Genomic DNA, 19,956 nt, shown 5'->3' on the forward strand with positions numbered 1-19,956 from the left:
TTCCTTTGCTGGAATATGAGTTTTTGTTATAGAAGAAATTTAATCTGCTCAGAATACAGGATTTTAGAGATCAAATCCTAACAACATGCCAGAAATAACTCAGACAATGACAGTTTAGACATGTTTCCAGTATCATCTGGTAAAAGAGAAAACCTAGACTTGCACAAGTACCACACCAATCATGCAGCCACTTCACAAGACTAGCAACTAAATTTGAATATATAATGTCCTAATAGGCATATGCACGTACTAGTTTGCTCTGGTGGGCCATGACAATGTTTATACACATGAATGTTACGGCAATCACTTTTTCTTCCTCTTAATACCTGTCCGTACGACAAGTGTGTAACTTACTGCAACCACATGTAACAAATGGAAGCTGATACTAGAAATGCCTAAGCCTGTGAGCAGAGAATAAAACAGCTTGAATTTGTTTAATATACAACTCCTGCTCTCACTATGAGTTATTCTGAATTCATATATTCAATAAAATGCACAGACCTACAAGCTTATGGCAAGCTATATTAACAATTATTTTCATCTCTCTGAGGAGATACAGAAGGAAAAAGGGCTTTTTTATTATTCATCAAAGACTGCACCTTTGCACTGGACTAGAAAATGAGTTGCATGATGCGGAAAGATAAATTTGTTATTATTCATCACTCTCAGAAGATTGCACCTTTGCATGAGTGCTAGAAAGCACTTAGGCTATGTCTATACTGCTCTGTCTCCGAGTTTCCACATCCATCGCGGTGCCTGCTGCTGATATATCCCCATGCAGACTTGATCCAAGCATACACCAGCTTAGCCACATACTACATACAGAGAGAAAACGCCAAGCACGCAGGCCAACAGCAGCTGCAGTGCATGTCCATGATTTTGTTCAGATCCAAACTACGTGAAAAATGGTGGTGTTATTTCTATGGATTTGTTACAAATAAAAAGCAAGGGTAGAAATTTAAAATATATACAAGTCAGTATATGTTTTACCAATCGCATAAAAATATATTTTAAAAGTAAATCAAAGAGCACTGTAAAGCAATTCTAAAATATTCACAATATTGCCTGATTATAAATCCACATCTCATTATCTTTGACATAATTACAGGTTATAGAGGATGACAAGCATCTTCCAGATTTCCTTTACAACTCTTTCAGAATATCAGTTCTTCATTCTAGTCTATCTGTACACTCACAAGAGACCTGTTGACTACTAAGCATATACAAATAACTTACATCTCAAACATATGTTACAATGAACTAAAAAACAAATCCTGATTCAAATATGTTGTTACATAGCTTCAGTCTGAATTTACACTCAAATCTATGTGAGCTTGGCTTAAGGTATAGATCTGAGATATGATCTTGTATGTGTTATTTGGTTTTGTTAAATGTAAATGATGCAAGTTGAAAGTCTAACAAAGATGACAAGGATATAAAAGCTCAGCATGTACAATATGTCTTCGAAACACCCATTCATATTTAAATAATTTATAAATAGCTGAGCAAAGATCAAAACATTCTTAGCACAACAGGCTAGCAAAGTTACATGCTTTGCTCTGTGATCTGCTCCTCCAGTCTGCTAAGGCACTGAAGGTTGTATTTAATACAGAGAAAAACACAAGATGCCACAGGCAGGTATGAAATCCTGGGATCTCTGACTGTTGTGAATGCTGTACATCATTAAAAAGTTTGTATTTGAATTCAATTAAAACACCTGAATTCATAACTGTGATCAGGTTTAGAGAAATAATAGTTATGTAAAAAATACTTTGTCTACCATCCAGTAAAGATATGTCAACATGGAAATTTCCTCATGGAAATTAGATAGTCTTTGGTGAGAAAGAAACCATGATAGCAGAGAAGACATTGTTCCTAAGCTAATTATACACACTTACATAAATCAGCAACCTTCTTTTAATTATGTGCAGATCGGACATACAGAAAAATGCTAAGATGGTAGGTGTGCTTCTGCTCCCTAGGAAATCAGTGGTAAGGCAACTATTTACTTCAAAGATAAAAGGACTGGCTTCCTTAACAGAAAAATTATTTACATCTTCAGGTACAACCAGGATGTACAGTTGCTCACCGCTGATCCTCTCTCTCTCCTGCAAAAATAAAATATTCTTGATAGAGCACAGTGTTCTGAACTTTTCTGTTCCTGCTTTTCCTTACCTTTGCACTTGTGACTTTATAGATAAATACTGTCCTGTGTATTTGATTTTTAAGTGCTGATCTTTGCTTTTTGTGATTAGTAACCATACATGGAAGCTGCACGGTCAAAGCACTGGTGGTCCTAGCCCACAGTACCCTACACAGTAATAACGTTTCTCCTGAAATATTTTGGTGGTTCTTCATTTTTATATGTGCTCTCATTTTACATGTTAGTAGTTCTAGTTTGATATGTGACTTGGGGAAAAACATGAAGAACACATACAAAATACATAATTTCTGTACATGATCTATTTTGTTATTTCCATTTAGAATTTAATTCTCTTTTTCTTAAAGAATGAAGTTGGATAATCCATATTACATGCCATTTTAATTGTCTTTGCTGAGGCTTATCTAAAATTCTAAAGCATACCAGTTTTAGAACTGCTTTCCTCCTGAAAATATAAATACATTCATTAACTAAAACATATGAAAACTATCTTTATTATTTAACAAAAACACATGGTATCCTACAGAGAATTGACTCATTAAATGATCCTATATTTACAGAATCCACATCTAGGTTAGAAAATGCTGTAAGATTTTTTAAAAGGTTTAAAATACATAGAAATTACATAATAATTCAAATGAGTACACTGATAGATCATCTATAGAAAAGATACACTCTAGAAATACAAGTGTGCAAATTAATAAAAAATGCTTTATCTAATAGTACTTAGATTCCTAGAGTACTTTTCCAACATAGCTTTAACTGTATTTTTTAAATGGAAAACCAGAACAAAACACGTAAGTGTATTTCCTATGATCACAAGCAAAGCATGGCAGAGACCAGGAAAAAACCTACAATCTCTCATGTCCTGGGTTTTTCCTACATCCAGATTGCCTTCTGGAAAAGAAGGATAACAATATATAACCCTTCAGGGCACCTGGAACTGATTCTTTCCACTCAACAAATTGGTGCTACTAGCTTACTCCAAGTTACAAAAAGGGAAGAAAAAGTCTCATCTTAATAGCTCTAATGACATTCCCATTATAAAAATGGTCAGCATATTAATTTTCATATAATGGCAGAGATATTTCTAAATGAAATGCCTCACGTGTTTCCTAGAAACATCATTCACTCCCCAAGGCTATGCACCTCATTAAGCACGAACCTCTGAATTTTAGTTTACAATTTAGATCTCACAACGTATTGTGTTTAAGAAACCTGAGAAATGACAGGATCACCTATCTAAAAGTACTGGGGCTCATACTCTGCTTCACATCCGCTCAATGTCAGTTCACACAGCAGAGAATCAGGCCGTCCACTTCGGTTTTTATATGGCTATACTGGTTACCATCATCAGTTCCGTTTGTATTTACATTTAGAGTACTTTCAACATTTATACACATTATTTAACCTCTAAGAGGTTAGTCGTCTTTTAAGTCACATGTTACAGATGGGGATCAGTATTTGTGGTAGGTGTCTAGACCAAAGGTTTCATCAGCTTCTTACGGTTTGCTGCCTGGACTGTTAAGGAAAACCTAATTAGAGGTGCAGTCCTACAACACTAGAAGGTTACGTGAAAATGGTAGAACTTATGAGAAGAAGGTGGTTTCTTCTATGTGCACAAAGGCTTCTCTCCACAGCGCAGCCCCAAATGGCATCAACCATCAAAAGCTGGCTAATGATGCTCAGTAAACTGCTATATGCCATGTAAGTGAATTCTCTCCAATAGCTTTATTTTAACTGTATAGCATATTTATGGTCTAAATTTTTATTAACTATTTTCCTAGACTACAGGAGACACAGTGAGTGTTCAGAAATCAAATTACTTCACTTCTGAACTAATCCAGTAACTGTTGAAGGTAGGAATACAGCAAAGGACGTTCAAACCACCCACCATGCAACTCAACACTGCGAGAGACTCTGCTGCAACGCCCAGGGAAAGCACTCCAAAGAATTTCTTTTTTAAAATTAATAAATAATTTGCCTGTATTTTTAGAAGTGAGTACACCACTTCTGAGCACACGTTAGCCAGCCATAACTCCCACCCATGCGGTACTGGCCGCCCACCTGTACCTGACCCACAGCAAACGCTGCCGCCAGCCTGGAGAACAACCGCAGGCCCCCAGGACGCCGCAGCGGGGAGAAGAGGCTGTCGCCGCTGAGGGGAGCCTCCGAAGGCCTCTTTCGGGGCGGACATTTTTTTTTCCCCCCTCCGGCCAACAGTCCTGCACCTGCTTGCACGACGGAGCGCTCTGAGGCGAGGGTCTGTCCTTTCCCGCCCGACGTGTGAGGCGGCTGGGCCGGGGGCTGTGAAGAGGGCGGGGGGCAGTGTGCTGAGGTGAGGCGAGGCGAGGCGGGAGGCGGTGTGCTGAGGTGAGGCGAGGCAGGGGCTGGTGTGCTGAGATGAGGGGCTGTGAGGCGAGGCGGAGGGCGGACTGGGGCCTGAACGCTGCGGGCAGCGGGTCTGCCACGGCTGGCACGGCGGGTGCCCGGCCGGCAGCCCCAGGCCGCCGGGCTGCGGCGCCCTCTCCCCGCCCTGGAGCTCCCCCTCCTCCACCACGTGCAGCATTTTCCGGGCAGCAGAGCCCGGTGGAGAGCAGCTATCCCAGCGGGGACTGCCCGTCCTCTCCGCTGCCCGGAGCATTTCGAGCCCTCATACTGCCCCGCCGCCCTGGCTCTGCTTCCTCCGGGCATTTTGCTTCCCACCTGCACGCTCCTTACGTAAGGCAGGATCTGGTGGGGAGCGGGGTGTCAGCACACGCACACGCACACACACACACATATACACATACATACATGCATGCATGCACGCCCGCATGCAGGGGGGCAGGTTACTTGCACACAGCATCCCTCCGCATCCGCTCCTGTGAAGATGCCGATACCTTTTATCCAGGCAAGCGATCCACTCGCCGGAGGATGAGGAATGGGAGGCGTGAGCGGCGACCATGTTGGACAGGGATCAGGTCGCCGCGCACCCGGCTGGCGGCGGCTCCCCCCCACCCGCTGGTCGGTCGGTCGGTCCGTCCTCCCTCGCTCCCTCCCTCCGCGCACGGCGCGATGGGCTCGCCCAGGCCCCCGCGGCAGCCCGCCCTGCCCGCCGCAGGCAGCGGTGCGCGGGGGCGCGGGTCTGCCTGGCCGCCGCCCGCCTCAGCCCGCCCGCCTCAGCCCGCCTCAGCCCGCGGCTGGGCTGTGGCCTGGCGCCGCCTCGGCCGCCCGGGGCACCCGCCGGCCCGGCCGGGAGGAGCGCCCGGCCCTGCCGCCCCGCAGCCGGCAGGTAGCGGCCCGGGGAGGGGGCGGAAAGGAGTTACTCCCCTTCTGGAAGGTGTTGTCCTCCTCTGGCTTTCGTGAGCTCCTCAGTACGCACACTTGAGCCCGGCTTAATGAGCCCTGCCCTTGCTTCACCAGAGATGTCCTTGACTGGCTTTGGGGTGGGGGGGAAATGCAAGCTTTTTAATTATAATAAGCAGCTCAGGAGTATTTTAGCAGCTCTCCAGAGCCCTGTGTGTCTGTCCCCCCAGTAGTAAACCCATGTAGCTGAGTGGAAGGAAGGTGCCGTCCACGTTTCAGGAATTTTTCTGAAGCCTTCCTGCAGCCTGCTGTCCATTCTGTCATCGCCCATGAAACTGTGTCTTAAAGGCTCTGGTTTATTGTAGGTGAAAAATGAGCTGGACAGTACAGCCTGTGAATAGGATTTAACAATTGGAAGGAACCCAACGCACAGCATGAGAAAGGTGAGTCTAGTATACAATGAAAACCACACCCTTCTGTTGTGATAGCATGGCCTGCAAGATGCAGGTTTTTTAAGGATGCTAATGCATACATAATTAAAAAAGTGATGAGCAGAGGAAGGAATGCAGAGCAGCAGGTATCCCTGTTTTGCAAAGTTCTATGTGAAACATTTCCTACAAAATATTTCAGGATCTAGATCATATCTTCCCAAGTAATCTGTGTATAACCATAAGCTTCAGCTTACAGTCAACCTGCCTTGAGTAGCGTGGGAGAAGGGTAGGAAGCTACACAAATCTCAGCAGGATGTTTGGGGTTACATGTCGATGATAGCAAAGTAAAAAAACAGTGCCTTCCTTCAGGCTTATAACTCCTCTCTGCTTTACAATGTGGACACAAATTATTAATTCAGATGCTGATAAGCTCCAGTGCCTTTTACGGTTCTCCATGGGCTATCTTCTCTGCCCTCTGTTCTAATCTCTTTCGCTGTACCAAGTGTAATTTTCTTACATACATGCGCTACTTCACATTTTACAGATACCTTCTAACAGCCTCATTGCTGCCACAGCTTCCTCAGCACTTTAACAGAAATAAATGTTAACATCAGGATACTGAACAGTATGATGAAAAATCTAAGGAAATATATCTAAAAATCCAGATAAGAAATTGGCATAGCAGAGGAGAATGCCACAAAAGCCAATTCTTTCATTTTGCCTTAAAAAAATTAAAGTGCACGCCAGAGGGATAGAAAAGGCTGCCAGTCAGTGAGATCAAAGCTGCAGCTCTTCCTTTGCTACAGTCTATGGGGAAAAAAATGATCAATTCTTGCACCTAAGCAATCAATCTACTTGTGGAAAATCAATGCTATTCATTCCTCAGTATGTGACTGTTTGGGAACCAACAGAACAAGATCTTCAAATGTAACAAATTCTAAATTCTCAAATTAATTATTTATAATATAGTATGTACATTACAGATGAATCAATAAAGCTCACTAATTTTGTACTTCCATTATAAAACACTCATTATTCCACATAATTACAGTTTTCCTTCCAGAGCAATCACACAGGGCAGCCCTTACTGCCCTTTCTCCCCTCAACCCAGTTTAAGATGCAGTAGATGCTCTTTCCTCTTAACTGGCATCAGGCCTGAGAAGGAGCCCAGAAATGACTCCTAGTTGAAGGCCTTTATCTTTTCTCACAGGCTGTTTCACTGACACAAACAAACAGCATTACACATACCAGTACCAGCAGTTTTGTACATAGCAACAGCATAGCTCAGTCAGTAAAACCATGGTACCGCAACTCTTTAGTATTCACTCAAGCCACCTCTGTCAAGTCCTCTCCCATCTGTATAATGTTTAATCACCCACCTGCTAGAAGCCAGGCTAGGCCTCCATAAAAGGTAGCAAGCAGGGATATTTCCTTGGTAAGTAGATGGCTAGGAGAAAATAGCCTGAGCTTGAAAAGACAAGACTGTTGGAATGCTCTCCTGGGATGCAACTTGTGAAAACCTTCGTTGGTGCTCATGAACCTACCCTTGACCAAGCAACCTACCTGCCCTGGGACAGCCCTCTGCAGTTACCAATGCTTTTTATTCCAAGGAATGCAGTGCCTGTAGGCATGAAGGGGATGTTGCTCAAGTGGCTGGCTGTGGGCAGACACCGCTCAGAGATGTACCTTTTTGTGGAGTAACCATTAAATGGGAGTTTAACACTTTGTGGATTGTGCAAGCTAGACAGGCCCAGAGTGGGCTAGGAACCCTGGGTATATCCATACTTCGTTCAGAAATGTCTCAGTTAGAGAGCAATTGGGGCAAGACAGCCAAAATATACCTATGGCAGTTGGATTATGAGTAATTGCGTAGCTTTCTGATTAAGACATGAGTGAAACTTCTCAGAGAAACTTAGGCAGCAGGGAATAAGGTTCAGATATCAGCCTGTGTCAACCAAAGGGTCTCCAAACTGCACAGAAATGTCAGGAGCTCCTGACTACTGAAATCAGAAATCCTGGACCCCAGGTCACTGCATGTTCTCCTGAGATAAAAGGTACCAAATAAGCAGTATATATCTCACATGACAAGTCAAATAGAGTGTAGATTATCCTGTGACTCTTAAGAATTCAGACCATAACAAGCCTAGGAAACATATCATTTGAGAGTACTGGCCTTATGTTAATGGGGTCAAGTGCCCATCCACCTGTGAGTAAGAGAGTATGTTAGAAGGAAGATGCTGTAGCACACTTCATTAGTATAAGGACCGTATCTCTTCTTGGTGCCTCATAGTGCCCATTCTTCATTACTTTTCTAAGCTACACACTTGTATGAAAAACAGATGACCCAAAAGGTATTTGAGACCCAGGATTCTTAATGACCAAAAATGCACTTATGCTCAGTCTCACCTATATCTACACATGCCTTCTATTACACCTTTTGTGAAGTTTCACCTGAGAAAACATGAAGGATTATGCATCATTAAAATGACTGGTGGTGCAAAAACATCTTTCTCAGAAACAGATCCTTCTTTTTCAGCATTTGTGGAACTCCACAATAATGTTTCAGATTTAATTTCTCCCTGTTGAACAGAAGGCTAGTGGGACTTTTTAGAATCTGATTTGTGAGACTTGATTATGCAGCCAAAAATTTGGAATGGCAACTGCTTTCAAAGGAGATTGCTGCTGGGAAATGGAGATTTGCCAGCTGAGTATGTGAAAGATGAACCGGCCTTTTAACTTAAAACAGTTTACAAAGGAGTGACAGGGCCATGCAGAAGATCTTAAGCCACAGAAAACCAGAAATCAGCCAGCCTTCAAGTTATCCTGTGCCTATAAGACTGAGTCAGAGAGTGTAGGGTCCAAACTGTTGTTTGCATTATGGGACATAAGGCAAATCATGTTGAATTTCATACCTTGACTATTTATTTACTTCTTTTTCTTGCCAAGACAAATACTCGTTCCTTCACTTTTTCACTCAAATATGGCCGAAGAGCTCTTGCTAAATCTTCCAGAAAAAAATAAATTCCCCTCAAACAGGAACCTGCTATGAAAAACTTGAACCAAAAGACTAAATGATAGTTGTTAGAGCGTGAAAAAAGTTACTGAATGTATTTATTAAGGTGCACGTTGCACAGTAATAGGGTACAAAAGAGGGCTACTGTGGAAACCTCTTTACACCACTAATTGTATCAAGAACTTAAAGAAGTTTCAAGCAACTGCAATAATACTGTTAAAACAAAGAACAGTAGGGGTTGCCCTATTTTCTACAGCAGTTTTGAATGCTATGTATAATACTCTATACTCATGAAATTGCAGTTATGATATAGTGAGGAATTAGTGGACACAGAATCTATAACCTGCCCATTGGCATCACAGTGGCTAGCAGACTAAAGCAATTTAATTTCAGAGCAAACTCACAGAAAACCCCAGCAGCTCAGTCCACAATTCTGGCCATCTGTGTTCAAGAGAGTACATAGGGGAAACAGCTGGCTTTCAGCCACCAATGTACTCCCCTGATTCCTATGTCTGTTGAAGTATTGCTCAGCCTCAGGACTCTTCTAAATCAGACTGACTGTACTGAATCTAATTGATAGCACAAAGCATTGGCTACAATCCTTTGTCCCTAAAATACAATTGGGATACAGGGTAAGATAAGGCCAGCTCCAGCAGCTTTAAAACATTTAAAATTTCCTTTCTCTAGAGGAATCTCAAGTTTGTCACTTAAGCTGATTTTAAGCATTTTTTGTGTTGCTATATGGAAGCCAAATTAATTAGCATAAGTCCAGAATGAGCACATAAATTCTACCTCAAACAGTAGGTTAAATTAATGTATCACTTAGAAGTCCTGGAAGTAAAATCAAGACTGACAGAACTATGATGCATGTTTAGAATCCAGCAGTGCCACATTCAGTGTGGTTAGGGTTGTAGGAACCAAAATGTATTATCATTTGTACATACACAACACCTACTGACTTCAGAGGAGTAATCAGCATATAGTGGAATAAAGACAGAGAAACCTATATGAGTTCTTTTGGGATTTGTATGCTGTGAGGGCTGCAAAAGATGTGATGATGTACAAACTTAAACCCGATGCATATATTAATAAAACTGTCCTGTAAAGCCTACAAGCAACATATTGATTCTCCTCTCCAATGCTAATCCTTAAATCCAGCATATAATGACATAGCAAAGGCTTTCTTAGAACAAGTAAGGACTTCCTTCCCAAATTAACTTCCTGCATCATTCCCTGTTCTCTCTCTTTCTTTCTCCTGTCCTCCTCACTGATTCAGGACAACTCCCCAGTTCCCTTCAAAGCACCTTTTTCAGAAATTCCACAGCACCACAAGCCTTTCCCCCCATCATTCAGGAAACCCTTCCACCACGCTTCTCATGATAGCTCTACCATGATATTCTGGAAAAGGTCTCAGCGTTGCCAACAGCAAAACAGATACAAGTGCAATACAGATAGACTGGTAAGAAACAGATATACTGCAAAGAAAACACACAGTGGCCTATATAGAAGGCATAGGATGAGCACAGGTGCAAGGTGGAGAAAACACAGTTGAGCTGATGTTTATGTGAAACGATAAAGTTCAGATTCTGGGCTCTTTAAAATTAGTTGGCAGTTTGCTGTTGTGTTCAGCAGGACCTGAACTGTTTCCTAAATTCCTGAAAGCAAAAGAGGTAACTGGACTTACAGGATGTGTCCAATTTTATATATGCCTTACTGGTTATGCAGATCTTCTGAACAGTAAAGGATTGCTTATTGACTACATATAGTGCTGTATTCTGCATCATTTTACCCATCTTTATTTGACATTGTCCTTCCTAACAAATGTAAAATAAAAGCATTGTCCATATCATAGTAAGGGCCAACACAAGGAGGATTGTATTAGTATATACTCCTTGAAATAAAATACTCTCAAATTATAGCATGAATTACAATGAGTCTGTGATACCATTTCTCATTAAGAAAACACAATGCAACAACTACCTTTTGTATTATTACTTGGCACAGGTTTAGCAGCATGTTGCACAGAAGTACTATAAACATTTTTCTGTTTGATGACCAATATCAAAGCCTTTCTGTGGAGTCATATTTTGAACAGATGGTCATTTGATTTGCACACCTGAAATCTGAGCCCATATGCTGAGATTAATTTCAGAAAGACTCAGAGAAACCACACAGTAAGAAATATGCTTCAAATTATTAACGTTGACAACATTATGGGTATGCATAGGTTTCATATTTTTACTTTAACTACTTTCTTTTGAATAGGGGTTCTCTCCATAGGATCTTTGTCAAATTCTTCCAGTCTTACAAAACTAGGTGAGCAGGCGAAGGTATGAATGGGGCTATTCTGTTTAATCCACTTCCCCATTTATGTCAAGACCTAGATAGCTGGGCTGGGAACAGAAGGCAGAATCTCAGAATCTTATTTCACAGGAAGAAGAAAGTCTATTGAAATAAATAAACAAACAACAAGTTCTAACTTAGTCACAAGAGTATTGTAAAGATTAATTGGCTGATGAAGTATAGTTCTTTGAAGATGCAATACTTTACATAAACATTCTTTTAATTTATTAGTGTTTAGGTCTACAGGCACATCAACATACTGGGTTTAAACAGAACTTTGTATGCACAAGTCAGGACAACATAAGGAATTTCAAGATGATAAATATCAGGAAAACACTTTGCAGTTGCCAAAGATACAAGGCAGGCTGGGACTCAGACTGTGCTATGTCCCTTTTCAGTACAACATTCAGGAGGCAGTAGAACTTAGTGCCACAGTAGACCCACGCAGCTTGCCATCATGCTCCTTACTCTGTTAGTACAGGCCAGAGACATCAGCGCTTCTTAACGGACCCGAATCAAACTGATCAGCTGGGGCTGAATCACAGACGTGGTCAAGAGGGTCTGGCTTTATGCCCAGTCATAGGAATAGGGTTCATGGAGTGCTAGACCGGCTCTTCACATACCCAGAAGGGTCTGACAAGTATGTTATTTCAGCTCCCCACTGTCTGACAGCAGCTGTGCTGCCTCTGGGCCTGACCTGACCCTACAAGTGTTCATTTACAACACAACAGCATGCACTTAGAAACTCCACTGTACCTTATCCACACTGCACTGTCAGCTCAAATGTCTCACTTTCTCTGGAACACACTTAACTTATGATGGCTAATGGAATTAATCATTGGATTGTAATTATTCACTCATTCTTTCACCCAAGGTACAAAAGCAAATTAAGTTCTTATTGTCTATATGTGTAATCCCTTATTCCTTTATCCTTCCTTGCCAGCTTTGCTGTATTTCAACAATCATAAATTTTCATCCAAGGCTGAAAGGAAAGGTGGTTTTGCTTAGCTACAGAGCCAGATGAACACATTTTTAACTGTTCGGGCTGAGTTTTGTCTTCACAACTTAGTGTCAGCTCTCTCTGCTAGATACAGATGGATATACTTCTGGGCAGGAAGAGCACTAGTTCATGGCCTGCCCCTAAATTTGCTACAGCTGCTATTGAAGCCATTAGGCTATCGTAATTTGTTATTATGAAATAACTAGTTTTCATCATTTTACTGGGTGGAGTCTGAGGGAAAGCCTGGGAATTCCTAGGAGTACCCCATTAAACATCCTTGTGGTCGCTATGTCCTCATAGATGATAGTTCAGCAAGAAAATTTGTAATAGGTAGAAGGTGATCCTCCTTAGGTCCCTTATTTTCATAATGATTGATCTTTCCATACTAAATTCAAATAGATTTCATTTTCAACCTTACTTGATCACTATAGGAAATTTATTTTTCCTAAAGTCTGTTCCCCATTTCTCCTAGCAAGCAGTTCGAGAAATCAGATATATGTATTTATAATTCTTTTCACAATTATGTTTTTGTATTGATGCATAGGTACTTAAAAAACAAAGCTCTGACGCAATGTTGAGATTTTTCTATTTATCTCTATTTTTGTATTATTCATGAGATGTGTGGCATAAAATCAGTTGACTGCAGTCCCCCTGAGCTCCTTCATGATAATTCATGAAACAACCTCTTAGTAGCAGAGACTTTTATTTATAGGTGTACCACACCTCTCCTTAGAATTAAGAGGTCTTCAAGGCAAAAAGGGACATGGTACTTAGATTCCTGGCAAATAAAATTCCTCTCCTGTGGTTCACAGGTGATTTCCGTAGCCTTCCTGCTCTAGCTCCCAATGCCTGTTGTTTTTAAATAGAAGTGAGCAACCTTAGCTGTCCCACTGATTCCTTGTTTGTAAAATTGAGATCTGTACAATATTACCATATAATAAAATAAACACTTCCAAAAAGCTTTGTCAATGAGTCCTATATAACTGGGACATGTAATTTAATTAGACCTTACATGAAATAATGACTTGTGATCTGCAGTGAATAAAGAAACAAGTCTTTTAATTATTTTCTGCAAATTCTAGTTTTCTGCAAATTCTTTCAGTCAAGAAGATAGACAACTGTAAGTCCAATTCTGTAAAGTGAACTCAGATAAAACCTGCAAATGATTTCAGTGCAAGTAATAATTTCATAAATACATTCAGTGAAAGTCAGGGACATTCAGTAAGTCTGAGACTGTCCTGTTTACATAGATGTTCTTCACTACTCTAAGGACAGGAATGTAATTAGCATCATAGGAGTACTCTAATGAAAGCATTCAGAGCGTTATATTTACTTGTACAGTGCAGTATGGTCTGTTACAGGTAAAGATCATACGTGACGCACATTTGCACATGACAACACATTTATATAGTAATTCATTGTGGAGCTTCATATACGTTCAATCCAGCTATTCTATTCATCACAATACAGTAAACAAGTTAATTCTTTCTGCAAGGTTTGGTTCACAGGATTACAGATTTAGTTTTTCTGAGAGCCTGCTGGGGGCACCAACACACACCTGTTAAAAAAAAAAAAAGAAATTAGGCAAATGAAAAAAGAAAGACAAATTCAATCATTTATTTACATGGTAAAAATGACACAGTACACCTCAGATTATATATAATGTTTATAGTCTTCTTTTCACAGCTTTGAAAATACACCTTACAATAAATTTGCTTGCAGGCTTATACATGCAAATAATTCAGACCAAATGGCTAAAAAGTGAGCTGAATACAGCATAGGCAGCCCTAGTAATGTATTTTGGCTGAGAAAAAAAGGTGAACCAATTGGTAAGTGGGGAAAGAAATTGCCGTGGCTGTGGGCTGCATCCTGGCTGGTACAGACAGGTGGCATTTGTTAGTTAAAAACCAGATTATTGAGTTGTGTAACAGGAAACCCAGCTATAGCAGCCCTGTAGTCAAATACCAATCATGAGGTGCTACCTCATGTGCGTAAAAACAACAGGAGGAGACCTGGATGGATTGAAAATATGTTAATGACACGACAGTAGCATAAAAACAATAAATACATTGCAGCATGGTTTTTTTCACATATAAGTCATATTGGTTCTAGAGAAAAGTTATACAAATCTGAAAGCTTTAAGCGGAGACTGTACAACGTACAGCAAATCTTTACAGAGATGCTCTGTTGTCTTCAGTGTTCTCTGATTTTCCTGATGGAAGAAAGACTCCGCATTTCAGATTCTCCCTTGTCCCCTGAAATTAGCAACGTTCATGCCTGACAGCAGCTTTTAAATCATCTTGAAGTGCCCATTTTTATAATGCTTCTTTCATAGTGGAAAGATGGGAAGGGTAGATAAACAAAAGCTAAGAAAAAAAGCAAATGAGAGGTCGGCACAAAAAGAGGGTAAGAGGTGAGCATCAGACTGGAAAGAAAAGAGATTGCTGGGTCAGAAGTTCATTGACTCCAAATTTGTACAGGATCTGAATTTCTCAAGGACCATGGAGAAGAATCTTATTTAGAAAATTACGTGCAGATAAAGAAAAAATGAAGTTACCACTGTGGAAGTAACAGGAGACAAAGACCTCTTAGACACTGAGCAGAAGAAGTTGGGCTTCTCGAAGCAGCCAAGAAATGCAGTAAGGAAGCACCTCCTCATTGACCTAATGGCTCATCAACTATCTGGTATTTGGAAATGTTCCTGAAAAGGGAAAGAGAAGTGACAAAACATTGCACAATTGCTGGCAGCTTGTATTATCCTCCCATAGCCACAACTTGCTCCTGACAAGGCAGGGATTGATTCCATATTAACATTTTTTGGCATTTTTATGTCTGTGTTCTTGTTCTATTTCTATTCAATCCAACCTGTTCCATTATTCAATCACTCTTACAGTAATTTTTTTTTTTTTAACGTTCAAGTGAAATTTGCTACACTTCAGTCTGTGCCTGTTGTCTCTTGTTCTGTCTCTGGACATCCCTGAGAGGAGTCTGGCTTCGTCTTCCTTATTCCACCCCCCATCAAGTATTTATAAATATTGATAAGATCCCCCCTGAGTCTTCTCTTCCCCAGGCTAACCAGTCCCAGCTCTCTCAGCCTCTCCCTGTATATCAGATGCTCTAGTCCCTTAATCATCTTCATTGCCGTTTCCTGGGCTCTCCCCTGTAAGTCTGTGTTTTGTCCTGGGGAGCCCAGAACTGGACACGGCACTCCAGATGTGGCCTCATCAGTGCTGGGTAGAGGAGAATAATCACGTCTCTCAATGTGCTGGCCATACTCTCCCTAATGCAGCCCAGAATGCTGTTGGCTTTCTCTGCTACAAGGGCGCTTTGCTGGCTCATGTTCAAATAAAATGAGATAAAACAGATATGGGAAATAGATCTTTCATTATTCCAAGCCTGGATCTTGAAATGCATTGTAGTTCACAAGTCAAGGCCTGCACAGTCAGCTCCTCGTGGAAAGGCAAAATTCCGTGAGTTTGTTTTAGAAGACTGTTCCTAGAAAGCTTAAACTTCATTGTACGATTGCTGGAGTATTCCAGCCATGGGAGGTGGAAAGAGGGTGCATTCTGGGACCTCACCTGCCAGACTTCCCATGGCCAGTACTCCCAGAGCTACCGTTGGTTATGCTGGTGATAAAATTAAGGTTCCTTTACATGTCTCACACTTGGACCATCTTTCCAGACATGTATGGGTTTGTCAAATTTTAAGATCTTAAACTGAATTTTTCCATGTTTGGGGTCTATCTTCTGTCAGAAAGCCTCAGCCAATGCCGTTCAGTCACCCAAACAGCTTAGGACATATACATTGTTCTGCTATTGTGAACATTCTGGTGACCTTTTCTTTAAGTGCCTTTATTGTGTTCCTGGTCTCAAACAGGGACCTGAGATCTGAAAGGATGTCCTTTCTGAAAATCTATCCAGGTTGTTGGGTTTTTTTTCCAGTGAGAGCACACACATGCAGGATGTCTCTCTTAGAGGCTGGAGCTCAAGTCTCTGAGTCCATCCTACTGAGCCATCTGAAAAGAGGCAGTAACAGTGATACTTCTGTATTTCACAGCACTGTTGTGAAAGTTAATAATATTTGAAAAGCACCTCGATTCTACAGTGATGAGCGCAGAGAAAAGCTCATAAAGATACCATTAACCTTGTGGTCACAGTAGGGCCTGAACAGACTGTATTAAATTAAACACAAGACATAAGCAACACAGAGAAAACAAAGTTCATTGGGGAAGCATAGTCCGTTTGTTCACTGCATTGGAGAAGCATTCTCATGAAAAAAAAAGAGCGAATCTGATCATAAATAACTTCAATAAACATATACAAGTTGGCCAGGGATGATTTCAATCCAGTCATTTCCTAGATTTTGAGTGCTTGACTTTGCAATTTTAATATTGTTCAGATACGCATTTGTGACCACCAATAGTGGCCAGCTTTCCTTACTGCATGTGAATATTTCCTCCAGTTAAGAGCCATAAAAATGAACCTACTGGGTACCTCAGAGGGCTGGGATGGAAGAGGATCTCTGGGTACAGTTCAATCCAGGATTCCCTGTGATCCTTTTACTTCACAGCAGGATGGGTATGGGCTAGATCTCAGTACAGCCCAGCAATATTGCCCTCAGACGACCTTCTTGGCATGCTTCCAGCCCTCACTGCATATTCAGAATATCCAACAGCCTTCATGTTATCATGGTCCCCAGGGATGGTTATGTGGCACAGCCCCAGCATGAGGGCTAAAATTGGTCAATTTATGAGCCATGTGCTGATCAAAAAACGTTAAGTCACCCCTAGACATTTTTTAGAAGCACACACGCTCATCCTTCTCCTTTACCTGCTTAGCAGAGCTCTCAAAAGAAAAGTTCATAGAATTACCTACATTTGCTCTCCTTAGTAATTTAGGCCCTCTCCTTAGTAATTTAGCGGTAGTTTGTTAGCCCACCTTTGCCAAAACAGTTTCTAAACAATATAATTAAAAGGTTTGGGGAGTTTTGTTACATTTATGCCTTTTACACAACATAATACATTTTCTAGGGTGAAATCAGTGTGGATTAGGGATACAGATACTATACATTTCTTTCTGTTGCAGCATGATGCGAGGAAAACTTAAAAAAGCAAAATGCTGATTCACTGCTATTGTTGATCTTTTTCAGGCTTAGAAGATTTTAGGTTTTCAGCTAAGGTTTTTGAGTTTTGAGGGATGTACACTGTATAAGCACACATTGCCTCTGACTAACCCATCTCATTTCACTTTGGCAGAGGGACTGATTTATTCTAGGCTTTCTCTTCTCTGGAAGAGATGAGGTTACAGTATCCTTCTATTGAGAACATATTACACAAATCCACCAAAAATGCTTCAGTTAATATTTGCTAGCAGACAAACCAGGGAAATATGCAAATCATACAACTTTCATTTTTTAAGGCGTTTTTGGTTTTGCCCTCAATAAGCCAAGAAATACTATGTCATCTTATTATAATCTTGTAAAACATTTAAATATTTGAAACTAACATAGGGCTTCTTTCCCTCTGGGAAAGACCATGAGGATAACACGCTACTGTCCAATTACAGCAATGTATGTATTGAAGTAAAAATATTTAAACAGATGTTATAAAAGACTTCATTTCCACTGTACAGCAGAAGCACATCTGCTGTACTTCAAATAGTTCTTATCCATGCCAAAGCAATACTATGAAGAGAAAATGCATTTTTATGTGCTTTTCCTTTGAGTTTACCGTATGTGAATACGGAAAGAGTCTTTTCAGTAGGAAAAAAGGCACTGATTGTGATCACTTGACATTTTGTGTTTGCCCTACAGCTGCCATTTGTGAGTAGTATGGAAATCAAGTCCTGGCTCTTGATTTCTGACCTGATCTTTTAAAAACCTTGAATATTGCTAAAATAGTATTGGGCAGGAAGGAAAGGAGGGACAACATGGTGCAAGATCAAACTAATATAAAATTGCTGCAGTGCTACACTCACTTCCTACCAAAATATTTTCAGGCATTAGCTTATTGGTATTGTTCTTTACAAAGAAAATATTTAATGTCACAATATTATCACCAGTAATGAAGTGCACCTACACTGATGTTATGATACAGCCTTGTTTTGGGGAGGTGCTTGTGTTTTAGTATTAATGCTTCAAGCACGTGTGAGTTCCAGATTTAGGCAGCAGTGGAGTGGTGGCTTTAGAGTAGTAACCTTAATTACTTATAAGGTAAGGCTCTTATATTTGCTCACTGGTGAGTCTAGAAGACTTAATACAGTTATATTTAGCGGAGACATTTAGTGAGAAGCATCCACCTCTGTTGACTATGTACTTTAGTAGTGCAATAGCCTCAGTATTAAAAAGCACTCCAGTAGGCAGTCAGCCTTCCTTCCCAGAGCTACTTATGTTCACAAACCTGTTATACGTTCCCAGCTGACACAGGTACCCAATCTCTTATTTTGACCATATAAGTTTATCCATAAGATATTATTTAAAACTAACAGCTGGATGGGGCACAGGAAGAAGAAAACCTTGAAAGCTTTTGTTTTATACAGATTCTTCTGGGAAGCAAGTGTGCAGCAGCAGTCTGACAGGGGATCCACACCAGGCTAGCAGCACTGCTTCCATATGGTGCCAAGAGCCCAAGAAAAAGCTCTCAGGGACACAGAATTTTTGCAGAATTAACAATTAATTTTTTTTAATTAAATTTTTAATTAACAATTAAATTTTGTTAATTTTTACACAGAATTAACCTGAGTGAGATTGGAGTAGGAGTGGCATATAAATGTTATGCACATGGAAATGATGCAGAAGTGGCCCTGTAGATCCTGTAGACCCTAAACATAGGACAGAGAGACAACATTGCTCATCACTGTCTTGCATGGGGTTTTGGAGAAAGTGGAATGGGATCGGTAATCCATCACCCTAAGGCTGCTGGGTACAAGAAATACAAACACATTCACTTTGTAGGTACAAAAATTGCCAGCATTTTCGTACTATTAACAAGCACTCCAAGAGGATTAATGTGCTTGATATAAATCGTACTGTTGCATGATGCTTTTGCACTTGGAACTGCTACAACATGAAATCAGATTAACTAATATTATGCTCTAATGTACTCTACATTTTCAATTATTTCAAAAGCACAGTTTATGAAAATTATGCTCATTTTAATGACAGGAGAATATTTTATGCCATAGCAGACACCTCAATTGTAAGACACTATACAAGAGGGATTTGAAAGTAATTGTTTTTTGCTTCACTATGTCTTCATTTGTAGTGCAAGAAGCTTATGAGATTTGTATCTCTTCTGATAATACTTTCGTTCTGCTTTCTTTAAATTTTTACTGTGCCTTGGTTTAGAAATTTCAACTATTGCCTTTTGGTTTTGGCATTTTTATTTTTCTAATTTTAGTTTTAACCAAAACCACTTGTCTCCTCATGGTGCACAAAGTAGGATTTGTATGCAATCTTAACAACAGCTTTTTAGATTTCTCATAAATTAAATAAAAAAGGAACTGAATGTGAATTAGTTCGGAAGTGTTAGCCAAGTGACCTTATCAGCCAAGTGACCCTAGTGGTGCTTTGTAGAAACATCATTATTATTATTCTCAATGTTTTTGCTGTTTAATATTCCACTGCAAGAAACAGAACTGTTCTCCCTGTTCCTACCACTGCAAAGTGAATACCTGCTACCTTCTCCAACATTACCATAAAAACAATTTGCAAAGTGAATTGC

General features: G+C 40.5%; 1 protein-coding gene across 3 annotated transcripts in view; it reads right to left on the minus strand.

The window, feature by feature from the left end:
- The window catches only part of RAPGEF4 (Rap guanine nucleotide exchange factor 4), a 159,767-nt gene extending 154,659 nt beyond the window's left edge, over positions 1-5,108 (minus strand). For all 3 annotated transcript variants that reach the window (XM_050899624.1, XM_050899623.1, XM_050899622.1), the window contains exon 1: positions 5,044-5,108. In XM_050899624.1, coding sequence (XP_050755581.1) covers positions 5,044-5,108 — 65 coding nt within the window. The remainder of the gene's footprint in view (positions 1-5,043) is intronic.
- Between the last annotated feature and the right edge of the window lie 14,848 nt (positions 5,109-19,956).

The sequence above is a fragment of the Gymnogyps californianus genome, chromosome 7 (genome assembly GCF_018139145.2).
Source record: "Gymnogyps californianus isolate 813 chromosome 7, ASM1813914v2, whole genome shotgun sequence".
Classification (NCBI taxonomy): domain Eukaryota; kingdom Metazoa; phylum Chordata; class Aves; order Accipitriformes; family Cathartidae; genus Gymnogyps; species Gymnogyps californianus.